Below are 16,087 nucleotides of genomic sequence, written 5' to 3'. Positions count from 1 at the left end.
CAGAAAGTCCTAGGGCTCCTGGCTGGCTTAGTACCGAGTGAGCAAAATGGGTGGCGCATGCTCCTCTGGCTCACAAACACCTGTCTGACGTGATGTTGAAAGATCACTGTCGGTGAAATTCAGACCTTTTTGTTTGAAGAACATTAGGGTCATGATATTGATGAAACTAGGCGCAATAAGGACCTAACACAAAGGTCAAATGCAAGTGATACAGCACCGATTAGGACGATATAACGAGTGTATCCAGTTGTAGCTTTGAGCGCCGCTCTTGCCCACCCATGCCATCTCTAATTTTTATAGATGATACATAGATGGATCGTTTTCTTGGTTCAGTGATGATGCATCTGATACAAGTAGCATAGATGAACAGTGTTAGCAGCTTCCATGGTGGTGTTTTCCATAGATATTTTCAAGAATAACTGAATCTCTTCCAGAATAGCTGAGTCTCTTCCAGATTGACTGAATCTCTTCCAGAATGGCTGAATCTCTTCCAGAATGGCTGAATCTCTTCCAGAATGGCTGAATCTCTTCCAGTGTGGGACCTTACAAAGCTATCTTTTCAAGACTACCTTACAAATTGATCTTTTCCTATAATCTTTTCAAGACTACCTTACGCTTCACAAACTTGGTTACATGCCACCTACAGGTACTAAAGCCAAGGGTGTACGTGAGTGCACTATTTGCAAACACGCAGAATGAAGAAATTAACAGTAAGTGAAAATCTATCTCTACCTGGTGCAACAAGAGCCATGTCGCGCTATGTACCTTGGACTGTTTCGTTTATTATCACTCGCTTCCGAAGTACTGTGTAATACAGTGTGTTACTGTGTAAATAGTTTGTGAAACTGTACATATTGTAGTTTTTAGTAAAATTTTTAACAAGTAATATTGCAACAATAAACATTTATTGTGGACACATTACTAACACATGTATCACAGTTCCATGGAACATTATGAATGTTCTACTGTATACATATTGCAAAGGACACAAATATGCATCATATATGATAAAAGAAAAGCATTGGAAATACATAGAACAAATAATTAAAAATATATTTCTGGCAACTCTCAGTACTTGAATGGTGCGCACGACTGCCTCTGGGAGCTTCACACACAGGCAACCAGCCCGTGACACTGCCTTCTCCACGTCCCCACAGCCAAAGTGGATTTTTTTTAACATGTACGTGTTCAGAGAAGGGAATTTATCATTTTACAAAGATAAAAAAAAATTTGCAAACACTTGAATTTATGCGCAAGGGAATGTCACAGTAAACTCGGGGCATCACAGTGGTTAAGGCGCTGTGTGCAGTGCTTTGATTAATGACTCGCATGGACTTGAACTGAGTGGAGGGAACCAGGCTGCTAGCAACAGGAAGCCATTGAGGGGGCCACCAGAAAGAGGCATTTCGTTATTCATTACTTCTTTTTCCTCAGTTTTAGGCTCATCTCCAATCCTCGAGCTTCCCTTTGCCTTGTAGCGAGTCATATTTTGACCCTGGGTCCTGGTAGGCAAGGGTGGGTCTCAGCGGCTTGGGTCGTGTCCCTAAGGCCTGTCTGGATCAACACTCAGCTTGGAAAGCTACCAAAGGCCCCACCAAAAAAAGGCATTACATTACATTCACACCTAATTTTTAGCCATATATTCAAATGTAGGCTGTATGATTTCCTGTTCAGTGCATCGGCAAATTTTCTTCTCTTCAAGGACCTAGTTCATAAAAAATATTGAGCAGATTTCAATGGTAAAAGGGTTGTCATACGAAGTTCCCTTTCTCATGTGTGGGTATCAGGGGAGCATTATTGATGCATATCATTGTCACACACATATAGGGTCTTCCATTCTGTATTTATGAATATTATGCCTTAGCCATGAGGAGGATTCCTGTGGTACTTCTATGTTATTTCAATCAAATTCCACTTTATTTTGGACTACTTGGATTGTTTTAGAAAAATCCCTCATGTGGTACTTTGTCAAATGCTTTGAAGTCATTTGCAGCACAAACTGAAGATCCTTGGTTTGTATTACTGGACTGTTAATTTTAACCAACAGTGGCATGGTTGACCTACAATAGGATTTGTGGTATTCATCAATAGAGTCAAACAAATATCCATTATTCTTTGCTTTAATAAAGCTTTGTGGTCGGTGTAGGTGGATTGTTTGGTTGGTGATGGAAGCTGACAGACGATTTAATACAAACATTTACTGCTCCTGTGGTTTCTGCTGACTATTTTTATCACTCCTACACTGTTGTTAAATGGTTGATAAGCTGAAGAAATATACCAATGAAAAGGTCGATTTGGGTTTGATGCAAGTTTATATAGCTATGACATCCTAGTCAGCTGGGAGAAAAGCATTGAGACAAAATCATGACCTAGGAAATTTTTTTTAATAAATAATGGATCACGACTGACTTGGTAATAGTTCAGGATGGACCGAAACGTCTTAGTTTCCTCATCTGGTGTTTGGTTTAATCATGCTTTCAGCCACATTTGTCTGCAAATACACAATATTGTCATTGATTGCAAATAGTGGATCACCCCATCAAAATTGCTTTCATATTTTCTGATTTGCAGGATAGCTGTTTTTCATAACAGATGGGAAATTGATTAAATTTCATGTACAAAAAATTAAAGTGGACAGCCAAGCTAAACAAAATAGTGTACAAGATTAATGCTAATGTGTTGTTGGTTAATGAATTAACTTTTTTTTTATGCAGGTAAATTTTGACTACAATCGTCTAGTCAAGTTTTCTCGTGCCATTAAAGTCGATGGAGAGTGGCAGATATGTGTGCGAGACAAAGAGTGCAACAATCTTTATAACATGTTCCACGCAAGAGAGAGACTTCATAGAACAGCTTATCAGCACCGTGTTGTTAAAGTCATTGACTCAATGTAAGTTGTTGTTTTAACAGTACAGGCACTCAACTGGTATTTGATCAAATTAATATATCCTGGAATTTTTTTTTTTTCATGGGGAGGAGCCCCTTGTGGCTATGGGTAGCTACTATTTTTTATAGTGTGCCATACTACTAGGTCCCATTAGTCATGGAATTCTGTTGCCCTACAAAGGACCATGAGACAGAACCTGGGCCCCTCCTTCAGAGGATCAGTGTGTGGTGGCAATTACGATAAAATTTGTATTAATTTAATCATGTCTCCCACCACAAAAGGTACCCCAGAAAGTCAGGGAATCAAAACAGACCTCTGCTGGCTTCAAATGAGCCTGCAGTCTCGACAACTGCCAAAAGAACTCCCCAAATAATTTAAACAAATGATCTAAACTTCATGAAACTAGCTCAAGTTTGTTTGCCCCTACCTACCCTCCCCTTCCCCCCATTTGAGAGGAGGATGGAGGTAGTCTACGGTCAGCCAGCTGCTCCAACATCAATTCTATATTGTTGGTATCATGCATCAGATTTCCTTTGTCACTCTGACTGGAGTTTTGCTACCAACTAAGTGGTTGTTTTTGTCTTGGTGGCTGTTCCTGTACACTGTGGTGTAGTGTGAACCAGAAGTTAAACAGCACTTGGAGCTGCATGTGCTCATGATTATTTTCCCTGTGTGCTCCTTAGTGCTTGCCTAGCACTGCCTGGGTTATCTTCCCTAAAGTGTTTGGGGATCACTCCCTCTGGGGTCCTCCTCGTTTGTGGCCCTCACCCTAAGGTGAGTTGGGTGTCTTGGGCTTTCTTTCCAAAGGTTGGGAATGATTTTGGCTGGCAAGATGCACTTACATAACACATGAGCTGCACTCAGCATGCCGAGGTCTACTTTCACGGCTGTGCTCGCCTAGCTGTACTCGCCTAGTTGTGCTTGTGGGGGTTGAGCTCTGGCTCTTTGTTTCCACCTCTCGACTGTCAATCAACTGGTGTACAGATTCCAGTCATAACTTTACAGTTATATAGGACTGGCATAGCATCCAGTGTCTGGCTGTCCTGTTGGGTATATTTCCTCTGCAATCCCCTGAAAATTCCCTGTGGATAAGAGGGAGGGGGGTAGGGGGACTATATTTACCTCTCCCCATCCTTTTACCAACTATCACTTTGTGCGAGTTTCAGGAATGCACGTCGACAGGGCCACTTGGCAACGTTCATCCCTTCTGCCTCTGCTGTGCTGCCTATTGGGTCAGTGACACCTTCAACCCCAGTTAGATGCCCCGGAGCTTCCCCATTTGGTGTTTAGGAACGTAGACTTTAAAGTGTTGGCTCCGTCCACACTTCCACTTCCACTTCCTCTGTTTTTGGGCATGGTTTGCCCTTCCTCTGTTAACTAACTCCCTTCCCCTAACCTGCTTATGGCCCTGAAGCATCTGAGGGTTTTAGGGTTGGGACAGGGTTTAGCTTGGATGTGGCTTTGGCGGCTCCAGACGTTGTCCCTTCTGGTTCGGGTGTGGAGGCAGTTGAGTCTACTTGTCCTGCCAGTGCTTCTGTGTCTTCCGTTCTGCCAGCGCTTCTTCCTTGGAAGCCTTTCCCTTGAACTTTGCTTTTCTATCCTGGGCAGTGGGTGCTGATGCAGGCTACACCAGGGCTCTTGCCTGCCACTTCTGGGGCTTGGGAGTTAGTAACTCTTGGGCCCTGTTTGGCTCTGTGGTTCCTTGGTTGCAGGAAGTGTTTGTTTCCCCTTTCTGCATGCACATGCATGGGGTGCAGCTCCCTCTGAGGTTAATTTCTACATGTCCTTTGGGTCCTTTGGTTTGTCCTTCTAGAAATTCTTACATTTCAAATACCTTATATGGCAGCTTATGCAGCATATTTTTCTATTCCTTTGTGACTCAGTTCTACCTCGGTTTGACCCTGGTTCCTTTGCATTTGGGGTTTCTTCTTATTAGTAGTGGTATGAGGTTCCAGTGTCTTCCTGGCTAGCAGGCTTTCCTTGTTTTTGCTTGGGGTTGGCATGGCCCTTGCCATTCCACACCTTTTTGTGGTGTGGGATGGGTGTTCATGAGGCCTTTCTTTTAAGCCTCTCCTTGTTTGCCTGTTTCCCCACATCTTCTTGTATCATGGTTGTTACGGCCTCACTTAGCCAGTAACCGGGCTCTTAACTTATCAAACAGTATATGGGTCCTTAGTGCCCCCTTCTTATTCGATCCCACCCAGAGTCATAGCCAAGAAGTCAAACACAGTGGCACAGAAGTGGAAGTGGCACAGTGGTAAAGCACTCGCGCGATGCCTTTGGCTTGGGTTCTTATCCTGGCTGGGGAGGATTGACTGGGTGCCAATCCTTAATTGTAGTCTCTGTTCACCCAGCAGTGAATGGGTACCAGGTTGTTAAATGAATTAGCGGGTCGTATTAGCGGCCGGCAGCAGTGAAGAGCTGCTACCTTCGTGACACAGGTTTTGCTTTGGTGAATTCTCTGTGGGTTGATCCTGTCACTTTGGTTCCCTGTTCCATGGTTTGTCTCAGGTCATCAGCAGTGTCATTAATTTTAGCCAACATGCAGTTTACCCTTGCGCCCGTGATGTTAGAGAATATATTCTCTACTTTCTCGGCTGTTTTTGTGAATGTCATGTGGTTCAATCATGCACAAGAGTTTTGGAGGTTGTACAGGGTTCTGGTGACCCAGTATCTTGTCAATGTGCCTAAGCCCTGGCATTCTTATGTGGCTTTGGGTCATGTGTCATGACTGAGTGTCTCGACTTTATCCTAATACCAGAGAGGAGTGAGAACCACAGTTGAGTGCCCATTTGTTTCCTTCTCCATGAGTAGTTAGCTTCTGGAACACAAGAGACTTACCCAAAAACCAGCGTTGAATGTAATGAAATGCCAATTTCTGTGCGAGACCGGTGACTCCATAACAATTACCCCCCCCCCCCCCCCCTCCCTTTCCAGGTCATTAAGGTTGTCATATTCATTGAACAGATGGTGGAGCAGTTGGCTGACCCTGGACTGCCTCCGTCCTCCTCCCACTTGTATGCGAATATGCATGAAAGGGAGGTGGGGGCAAATGAGCTTTGTTTATACTGTTGGAAGAGTTCTTTTGGCAGTTCTTGAAGCTGCAGTCTTGTTTGAAGTCAGCAGTGGTTTGTTTTGTTTTGCCGACTTTCTGGGTGCCTTCCTTGGTGGTAGCAGAGGAAGGTGGTGGTAATCAATACAGTTTTTATCATTAGTGCGACTCGCTCCCTTCGCTTCTGTGAGGGGGCTAGTTTCTGGCTTGTGGTACCCAGTAGGCCAATAGAACTCTGCGGCTGATAGGACCCCTACTAGTATGGCACACTATCAGAGATAGTTTGGTAATATGTTTATTGTTTGTGATGTGTGTCTATGTATGTATTAACACGATATACCGAACGGGGTGAGAATAGCTTGAGCTACCTCATCCCTTTGTGTGTATTTTACCTCAATAAACTTATTTCAATTTCAATCAGAGATAGTAGCTTCATAAAGCCACCGAGACTTGCCCACAAAATCGTATTTCATTACATTCAACCCTGGTGTTTACTAAATATTGTATTTAATTTTCAGGTTGATTGATGCCTTTCTCTATGCAGATGAACACATCAAGTATCGAGGTAAAGACGGGTAAGTGATAACTATGAAGTAATACTTTATGGCAATAGATATATTTATACAAAAAAATGTTCAATAGTTAGATTACAAATTTTAAGTTTATTTATAATAATAATATTTAGGGAAAAGTACATTCATACAAAATGAGATATTATACAAGAAGAATGTTGGATTTCTAGGTAGGGCAAGCATCATGATTGTCCTTTGGATGCGAAGATGACATGACTTCAATATATCAGGTTGAAGGTCGGTGGTTGTGTGCCAGATGATGGTGGACGAGACCAATCTGGATCCAGAAGGCTCGCCCACACATGGGACGTATGTGGGTGGGTGCTACTGTAGAGGTGGAGGTTGCTCTAGCTTTGCATGCAGTACATTTCCTCTGGGCCTTTGCAGTCCATCTATTTTGTACTGCATGGGACCCTATGATGGCTTTGCTTTTCCAAGTTGGACAATCCTGAGCAAGTGACTCCCAAATATTGGTGATGTCCAAGCCTTTGAGGGTCACCTTGAGGCAATCCTTGAATTATTTCTTCTGCTCTCAACAGAATAAGTGCCCTGGCATAATTCTTCATACAACAGCTGTTTAGCCCCTTAACTGCTCGGCTTCCAAATATGACACCCCCCCCCCCCCAGTGCGCAGGAAATAAATTCTCTGGATTTTTTTTTTTTTTGTGTCAAACCCTTCCCTCAATATGGGTATGTCAAAAAAAAAATTGAAATTGTACTTTGGCTGCTATGGAATCCGTAAGTTGGCGTGCAACGTCGTCATTCCCTGTTCGCCCGTGACGTACGCTCCCGGGGCCAGTAGGGTGTCCGGGGTGGGGCGCGCGAGTTGCCGCGAATATATTTTTGTTCATTTTTGCTCACAGTTCCAAATACATTTTATTTGTTTTTACGTGCTAATCCTACGTATAATGAACACGTACACTATATTATGGCAGTAAAACATCCGTACTGTCCGAAGGCACTGTTACATGCACGACACTTGTGTACACATATGTTGCACATATTTACCATGTAGGGGTCTTCTGTAATAATATCATCGCTACATAATAGCATGAACAAGTATATTATGGCATTTTTAAGCGATGCTGTGGTCACAAGCTGAACAGCAGTGCTGTTAGCTCATGCTGTGTGCGTCAGGCTTGGTTGCTCACTCAATACTGAGGCCCCTAACACCCGGGAGTTTGGCCCACGATTTTTTTTAAAAATGGCGTCTGTTTACAAGAGCCTTGATGAAGGTGTGGTGAACCCCGTGTATCCGCGGGCCGTTTAAATCTTGCGTAGTACTCCAACGCGTCACATGACGTGATGCGCAGTTGACTGGAACAACGTCTACCACGTCATATGACGTGATGTGCACTTTAAGGGTTAAACAACATTGCTGACAACTGATGTGCCAACTGCTGTGCAGCTGTAAGTTGGAAAACCACCACATGTACACAAGATTAGGTAAGATGTCAATTGCTGCTGTATTGTGCATTGTTGTGAACTTTGCATTAAAATGCTTGTGTGCTTTGCAAAATAGAAGTAATTACAGTGAATTCTTAGCTAACATACACAGTGCATTAAGTGTTCAGTATTCTGTGGAACAGTGAAGTGATATACCTCAGTTTCCTGCATTTGATCCTGACTGTGACCAGACAAACCTGTCATAGGTGGACCAAATGGCTTTGAAGGGTTAAAAATTTGTTAAGTTTGACATCAAAAGTGGTGAAAAAAACGTGCCTTTTTACTACATTATGTAGGTGATTTTGTGGAATCTTTGACATACTGAAAGACACTGGTGGTGACAAAGATTATGACACTGTCAAAGCCAAATTAACTAAACATTTCAAACCTAGACAGAACACTACTATGGAAACTATGCATTTCAGGAGAGCCAAACAACTCTGATGAAACAAAATATGACACACGTCTACAGGGTTTAGCAGCACATTGTGAGTTTGCTGATGTTGATAAAGAAATTAAACCGCAAATAATTAAAACGTGCACATCTACATGTCTCCATTGAAGAGCTCTAGAACTTGGTGGTGGTGGTAGTTCTCTTACCAAGATACTGGACATTGCTCATCGAATGGAAGATGCTGCACGTGATGCTCGTGTCCAGGGGTGCCAGATTTGAGTTGCCAAAAGTCGCGAGCTGGAGAACTAAATGTCACAAACTTTACAATAAAAGTAGCCAAATATTTTTTTCATATTGATTCGCTTTTTAGAATAAACAGCCCAGCTTATTTTAACTGTCGTTTAAAAAGTAGTAAGTAGTGACATACATAGCTGGCTTTTTAATTGAATACAATTATCCTAATTGGCAACACAATTGGGCTACAAGTAGCCCAATCTGGCATCCCTGCTCGTGTCATGGAGTGCAGTGCTAACAACGGTGCTGCAACTGTTAGTAATAGTGACGAGGTACGTAAGGTTCAGGGAGGAAACCTTGATCATAGGAGGTATCATGGCAAACCCAACAGCAAGTTGAGCCAAGGACCACATCACAACTGGAGTCAAGGAACTTGACCCAAGCAGTAATAACAACCCACATCAGAGGGTGTCAATTAAAAATGTCAATGGACAAGATTTCGTCAACTTTGCTGAGCATGTTGGATTCAAACACCGCCGTGGGATGCCACTACATCCTCAAGTAAGTGGAGAAGTCGAGAAATTCATGTGACCACTCATGAAAGCGGTACGATGTGCTCATGCCGAAGGACGATCCTGGAAACAAGCTATGTATGCTTTTTTCTGGGGGGAGCCCCTTTGGATCTTCGGAGCTTATTCAGGCTGATATGGAACTATTAGACTTTGGCATCAGTCAATGTGAATGGAGTTTTTAGGCCTACCGGGGACCACGAGCCAGAACCTGGCCCCCTCCTCAGAGAGTAATGGCTTATAGAATTGCACATGTAATTTGGAGCATTCTATGTCTGCCATCAACTGCGTCAGGCACCCCTGAAAGGTAAGTATCCCAAAACAAACCCCTATTCTGATAAAAACTACTACTAAAAGTCAAACGAGTGGACAGAATTTCCCAAAGAAAAACAAGCAAACAAGCATGACATTACCACGTTGCCTTGCCGCGATCTGCACAGCTCCCCCCTCCCCGGAAGGGGAAGCCCCAGACCCCTTGTGCCAGCTACCCACACCTTCAGTTCTTGGCTGATGTGATTGAGGCTTGGTCGTGAGACTTCAGCTCCTGTGTCTTGTCTCAGTGCTGTGTATTGTGTTTAGTGGTCTTCAGGGTGGTGTGAGAGCTAGGAGTAATCTTCACTGGTACTCGGGCTGCATGTGCTTAGGGTCCCCTTCCCTAAGTGCCCTGTAAGTACTGTCCTTAGGGCTTGGGGTTATCTTCCACAAAGTCACCTTGGGGTCTACCTCTGTTGGTCTTTTGCTGCTCGGTGATTGACTGCCCTAAGTGTGCTAGGGGTTTCCTCCTCCCTTGTTTACCTTAGGGTAAGGGGTAGTTTGCACTGTTGAGGGTACGGGGTACTGTAAAGCTAGTTATTCCCATTTATAGTGGCCGGCTCTGTTCTGCCTGGGTACGTTGTCCTCTTGCGGGGTTTTTCTTTTGTTTTTTCCTGCCTGGTGGTGGGGTCTGCCTTTGGTTCGTTGCTCCCTATCTATATTTTAGGTTTATATGTGTGTTCTGGGTGGTACCTCGATCCTCCTAGGCCCCCGTGAGTGGACATGTCCCAGGGGCTCAGTTTTTAGCAGTTTGATTGGTAGACTTGGGCACTGGTTCGCAGTACCCTGCCTGGGTTTACTCTTGGCAATACCAGTCTGTGAGAGGATGGTCTCTCAAGATTATCCCACAGCTGACTTGAATGGCTCATTGCAGTGCACAGTGCACCGATCTCGTGCACAAGCCCTATCTCTGTTAACCCTGGATGGTAATCTGTCATGTTGGGTATCTCCAGGATGCCCACATAACCAGTAATACATTTAAAATACAGAGGCCGCCGTATGTCCAGGCAGGAAGTAGATACAGGGAAGTTAAGCATCCATGCCATAGTCATTGGGTACACAGTGGTTGTGCCATCGTGAGAGAGAGAGAGAGAGGATGCCAGCAAGGCGACAGATCTGACCCCTGAGGTCAGCCTCAACCGGCGCAATGGAGAATAACAACTGTGACGTGGTCATGACGTGTTCATGACGTCACCTCTGCTACTGATCATGGAACGATCAATATGATTGGTTCCCGCTCTTTTGCTGCAGTGTCATTGGTCAAATTGTAATTCCTTGTGTTTGTGTCCCACGAGGAGCCCTGCAGCCGCTGGCAAGGGTATTCACATAAAGTTCGTAGCTAGTGGACGTGTGCTGTTCTGTCTATCGGCCAATAGACTGAACACCGTCAAGTTATACCAACGTTCGCCCGGAATCGCGATCGTGACTACAGTGGTACCTCGGTTTAAGAGTTTAATCCGTTCCTGGAGACGGCTCGTATTCCGAAAACTCGTATTCCAAAGCTAATTTCCCCATAAGAAATAATGGGAATGAATTAATCCGTTCCTGACTACCCCAAAAACCCCACTTCAAACTAAATTTTATACCTAATTCATCTAAATAAACTTACAAAACTAAATTTTATACCTAATTCATCTAAATAAACCTACAAAACTATGTTCAAGTTATTACTTACCTTGCTGTTGGCGTATGGAAGATGGTGAGGAGGAGGGAGGAGAAGAGGTGTTACTGTTTGGAAGGGGAGTCCCCTTCCATTATCACATCAGGCAGTGAGGACCTTTCTGGTGTGCACACTCTGGCACATTTTGCCTGCATACCACTAAGACTTGCTTGTCTTAATAAGAATGTGTCTAAAGACACTTGTTTCTCCCAACATTTTAGTAAGACATCACATTGTCATTTAAAAGGTCAATGCAACGGCCTGCTACAGCTTTATCTGGGCGAGTTTTTTCAACAAAACTTTGCAATTCTTCCCATACTTCACACATTTTCTTAAGACTTTAGCGTTATCACGGCGCTCAAGAGCATTACCACTTTTTGTGTTGAGGTCGCACAGCGGACTCGCTCAAGAGTCACGAGAAAAAATATTTCTATAAACTCTATTTGTTATGCGATCGACTTTGGGATAGTTTGAAAATGTCTGCCATGAAATTTCAGTTTTCTCTAATAGCCGCATAGCCTATTTGGGAGAACGGCATAGCATTGCACCATCGAGGTAAGACCATGGTATTGTTGACACACCAAGTGTAATCGACATAGTTTTTTTATTTGGTGCCGGTTTAACGCATCCTTGTGTGACATTTTCTACTTATGTTCTTATAGAACATTCTATTGCGAACACATTGGTACAAAAATGAAATACGTAAATAGAAAATTAATGTCAGGACAGTGAAAAGAGTATACACTTTTCAGTGTTGCCACTGGATCGCCCGAAAGCCACACTAATTTCTTAGGTTAAACCTTAGCACTGGCTTTCTTGGGACCCATGGCGAGATATATAATAACAACTTTTATGGTCAAATGACCCAAAATCCAAGAAAATGCTGAAAATCCGGGTGAAGAATTGACGTGGGATAGTCACTGGGCGCGAGGCACTGGTAAACTGAGGGGTGAGAGGTAGCGATTGCCGTACCACCACGTGCTAGATCGGTCTGTACGCGTATCAACAAACTCGCCTTCTGAGACACATTTTCCGAGGAAATCCTGCTTGTATTCTGAAAAACTCGTATACAGGGACACTCGTATTCCGAGGTACTACTGTATATTGTTTAGAAGCCTAGTGACAAAACAGACTGGTATCAGGTAACCCCTGGTGACAAATTGAAATCGTTGTGAGTGACCTAGAGTGAACTAAGGAGTGCCGCTGCCTGTGTAACCTGTGTGTGACTTTACCAGTGTACCGCATGGAACCATATAACCTGCAGCCGCCAGCCGCCACTGTACTATGTACTACGTGACATCACCACCTTACTCACTGCCAGTGCCATCAAGTGTGTGTGTGTGTCTGTTAGACATACAGTGCGCCCTCCTGCGAGTACCCTCCGTTTCAAGTACGGTTTGTGGGAAAGCCTGTCGCCAATGGTCTCACATCAGTACGAGCGAAACCAGCTGTCAGGCCACCTACGAGTTCTTGCATAAAAGTGCCTGAGTGAGTGAATGAATAAGAGAGGTACCCCACCTGTAAGTACAAGATCTTGTTATTGTATTATTGTGTCTGTCTGTATTGATCTGAGGGATCAACCACAGTTCTCACCTCTTTATACCTGACACAGGTATAGGTGGAGACCTAGACACCCTACGGTGTATGCGTGTTTGTGTGGTATCACGACATTACACTCGTGAGCTTCACATATACCACACATTTAGTATTGTGTGATATTATTATTGTGCATGTTATTGTCTATCCCATTGACAGTGCCATTGTGATTTATTGCGCATCATCATTACCCGAGTATCCGGTTTGAACTCTTGTGATCCCTTTGCACACCGGCATTTAGGTTTGCCGTGTTAATGATTGGCTGTCAACTGTGTTAAGTTAGGTGTTTCTCCACGGGTGGATCCGAATCGATTAGCCAGACGTCAAGAGTCTCGCTAATGCAACCATAGCCTTTCTGACACCAATCTAAAGTAAATCAAGCACCCTTTGTATTAGTGGTTAAGTTAGTAAAAAACCGCTGTTAAGTTTTATGCAGTGTTTCCGTTGAACCACTTCTGAATACTGCGAACTATTTACTCAAGCCTTCAGCTCCAGGTGTCTTCAACACGAGTTACCTATTATTCACTAAACTATAAATGTGATGAGGACCCTAGGAGTCCCTTAAAGTGTAATTACCTAAGTGTAGTTACAGGATGAGAGCTACGCTCGTGGTGTCCCGTCTTCCCAGCACTCTGTCATATAACGCTTTGAAACTACTGACGGTCTTGGCCTCCACCACCAAGATTAAAGCATTGAGAAGATTCCAACTATCAACGTGGACCAGGACCCGGTGAGGCTAGTCTGAGAAGAGACCCTCAAGGACTCTAACTCGACCTTGCTCCCAGGCCCTGTACGGTTGCTCTTATTTTCTCTGCTGATTCCGACAGCTTCGTGAAGCGCCTGCCACGTACATTGGCGACGTACGTATTGCATTCGGGAAAGCAAAATAGAAAACCTCACATCTGGCGCCCAACGTGGTTGGCTTAGTTGGAACCTATGAGCTAGGTTGTAAAGTAAAATTTCGCACTTAAATTTTCCCTGAAAATTCAAAAGTGACGAGCAGTATTCAGAGGACGTTTAACGCCCTGTTAGGTACACACACCACCAGTATGTCTGAGTGTGGAGAGTACAAACAGAGCTACCTGTATCTTCGCTTGGCCTTGACCGCTCGTAGACCCGAGGACTACGACACTTACTGAGCAAGAGTAGAGAACGAGTGGAGCAGCATTTGAGGGCCACAGAAGAGGTGATGCTACAAGCACACATGCAGGGTAGTGCTAAGGTGGCGTGCACGAGTCATACTGGATGAAGCTATTGGTGGCGAGACCCCAGTGAGAGAGAACTTGGAGGTAGAGACCCTTGTGGGTGACGTCACTGAGAATGTCGTCATTAGAATCATGCACACTGCGAGAGAGAACGGAGTCACATGGGAATCTAGCCCTTTAAATACTCCGTTGGGGGGATTCTACGGGGAAGAATCTCTGCCCAAAAGGTCCTTGTGGACGATGCCTGCTCAAAGAGTAGGTAATTACAGGAGAGAGTACTGAACGCATAGCTCTCATGCAGTTACAAGCGAGGCAGGATGACTTTGATGAAAGGGGCGACTCGATGGATGCATACATCAAGCGTTTCGAAGGTCACGCCGCTGATTGCGGGTGGGAAAGATCAAAGTGGGCACTTACTTTTAGTGCGTTGTTAAAGGGTAGGGCACTAACCATCTACCACAGTCTGGGTCCGCACCAGCGCGGAGATTACGAGGCATTGACAACAGCGTTGCTGAACGGTTTTGGCATCATTGCAGACCGGATGCTAGAGAATTTCCGTAGGGCTCAATTGCAAAAAGGAGAGACGTATGTGCTAATGTTACAGCGGTTAGAATCGAGTCTAAACTGTTACTGTTAACTCATGGAGACTACTCCTGGGAGTATGGAGTTCTATCAACTGATGATTCGCGAACAGTATTTAGAAGCATGCAAATCGTCTCTGCGCGTCAAGCTCAAAGAGCAGGAAGTTGTGTCAAATCTGTCTATGGCCAAGCAAGCTGATCTGTGGGCTGGGGCCAGGAGACAGGTGAAAGGGGTGAAGCTGCACGAGAAGCATCATGCTACAGGTACTGGCGAAGGAGCTAAGCCTAAGACTAGTGTGTCGGGGGAGCAGGGAAACTCCTCCAACGAGCATGTGCCCAAGTGCTACACCTGTGGTAAGCCAGGTCATTGTGCAGCTGATTGCAAGTCAAAACCGAAACCAGGTTACATAGCAGGTGTGAGCTCAAGTGGTAAGAAACATCCCAACGTTGGAAAGGATGCACTAGCTTGGACCCTTGAGGTCGTGGACGGAAATGTTAACGGAAAATCGGTGAAAATCTTTTGTGACAAAGGCGCCATACCCACATGGTAAGAAAAAGCCTAGTAAAGCCAGGATCCTAGACAGGTAGACATATCTCTGTCACATTCCCAAATGGCTATGCAAAGAGATGGAGGTGTATGTGTGGGTCGACACACCTTACATCAAAGGAAAAATTTGTGCCGTTCAACAAGGAATGTGCTGTATATGGACTTTTATTGGGGAATGTCCCGGGAGTCTCTGATTGCCCAAGTTGACAGTCAGAGAAAACGGGGGAGAGTGAGGAAGCTGCCTCAGCTGGGTGCAGCCGCTCTGTCAGCTGGTGCCACGGGTGACTCGCCCGGGGGTGACATCAAAGGGAGTGACCACACCCTCACCCAGCTGAAGAATAAGGGAGAGAAGGCAAGCTGTGAAGAAGTGGAGAGAGAGAGAAGCAAAACCCCCTGGTTGAAGCGACAGCAACTCCATTAACAGGTAACTCGCTCGTGGCAGCTGGGACTACGAGGTTAGAGAGCAACAAGCTGACTCGCCCAGAAAAACCTTTGAAATTATGAGACATTCAGGGAGTGTCTGCAAAGGTGAAAAAAGCAAAAGAACGCAATTTTGGTGTAGATGACAAGGTACTTGTGTTACACCAGCAGGAACAAGCTCTTGCTGCAGTGGAAGAGCCCATTCACTGTAGTGGAGTGCTCGCACTCATTAAACTACGTGCTCGACGTCGATGGTGTCAGGAAGAAGTACCTCGTCAACATGCTCAAACGTTACGAGGACCCACCTGTAGACGGAGCCACAAAGCCGAAGAAGCATGTAAGACGTAACAACGAGAGGACCGCGGGGCTCGACATCGACAGGGCCGATCGACCACCCACTGCTCTCAGCCACGATTGCCGGTGTCTCGGTGATAACCGCCGACGAGGAGGTAGGTCAGCCAGGTCTCTTCAATCAACAGCAGCAGGGAAGAGACAGATGTTAAGGTTGATGATCAGCTGTCTGAAGATAGTCAACCAGGTTACTCGACTAGTAGCAGAGTACAAAGAGGTACTCTCTGACGTCATTAAAGTAGCAAAGGTAGAGGGTTACCA

General features: G+C 44.7%; 1 protein-coding gene across 8 annotated transcripts in view; it reads left to right on the top strand.

The window, feature by feature from the left end:
• The window catches only part of LOC123755066 (deoxynucleoside triphosphate triphosphohydrolase SAMHD1), a 134,884-nt gene that overhangs the window by 79,049 nt on the left and 39,748 nt on the right, over positions 1–16,087 (top strand). For 5 of the 8 annotated variants that reach the window (XM_069332952.1, XM_069332950.1, XM_069332951.1 and 2 more), the window contains 3 exons: positions 2,715–2,890; positions 6,458–6,514; positions 6,742–6,828. In XM_069332952.1, the coding sequence (XP_069189053.1) occupies positions 2,715–2,890; positions 6,458–6,514; positions 6,742–6,828 (320 nt within the window). The remainder of the gene's footprint in view (positions 1–2,714; positions 2,891–6,457; positions 6,515–6,741; positions 6,829–16,087) is intronic. The other 3 variants (XM_045737537.2, XM_045737534.2, XM_045737531.2) reach the window with 1 other exon arrangement.

The sequence above is a fragment of the Procambarus clarkii genome, chromosome 28 (assembly GCF_040958095.1).
Source record: "Procambarus clarkii isolate CNS0578487 chromosome 28, FALCON_Pclarkii_2.0, whole genome shotgun sequence".
NCBI classification, from domain to species: Eukaryota; Metazoa; Arthropoda; class Malacostraca; order Decapoda; family Cambaridae; genus Procambarus; species Procambarus clarkii.
The sequence above is the reverse complement of the archived record's forward strand: the minus strand, read 5'-3'. Positions and strand labels throughout refer to the sequence as shown.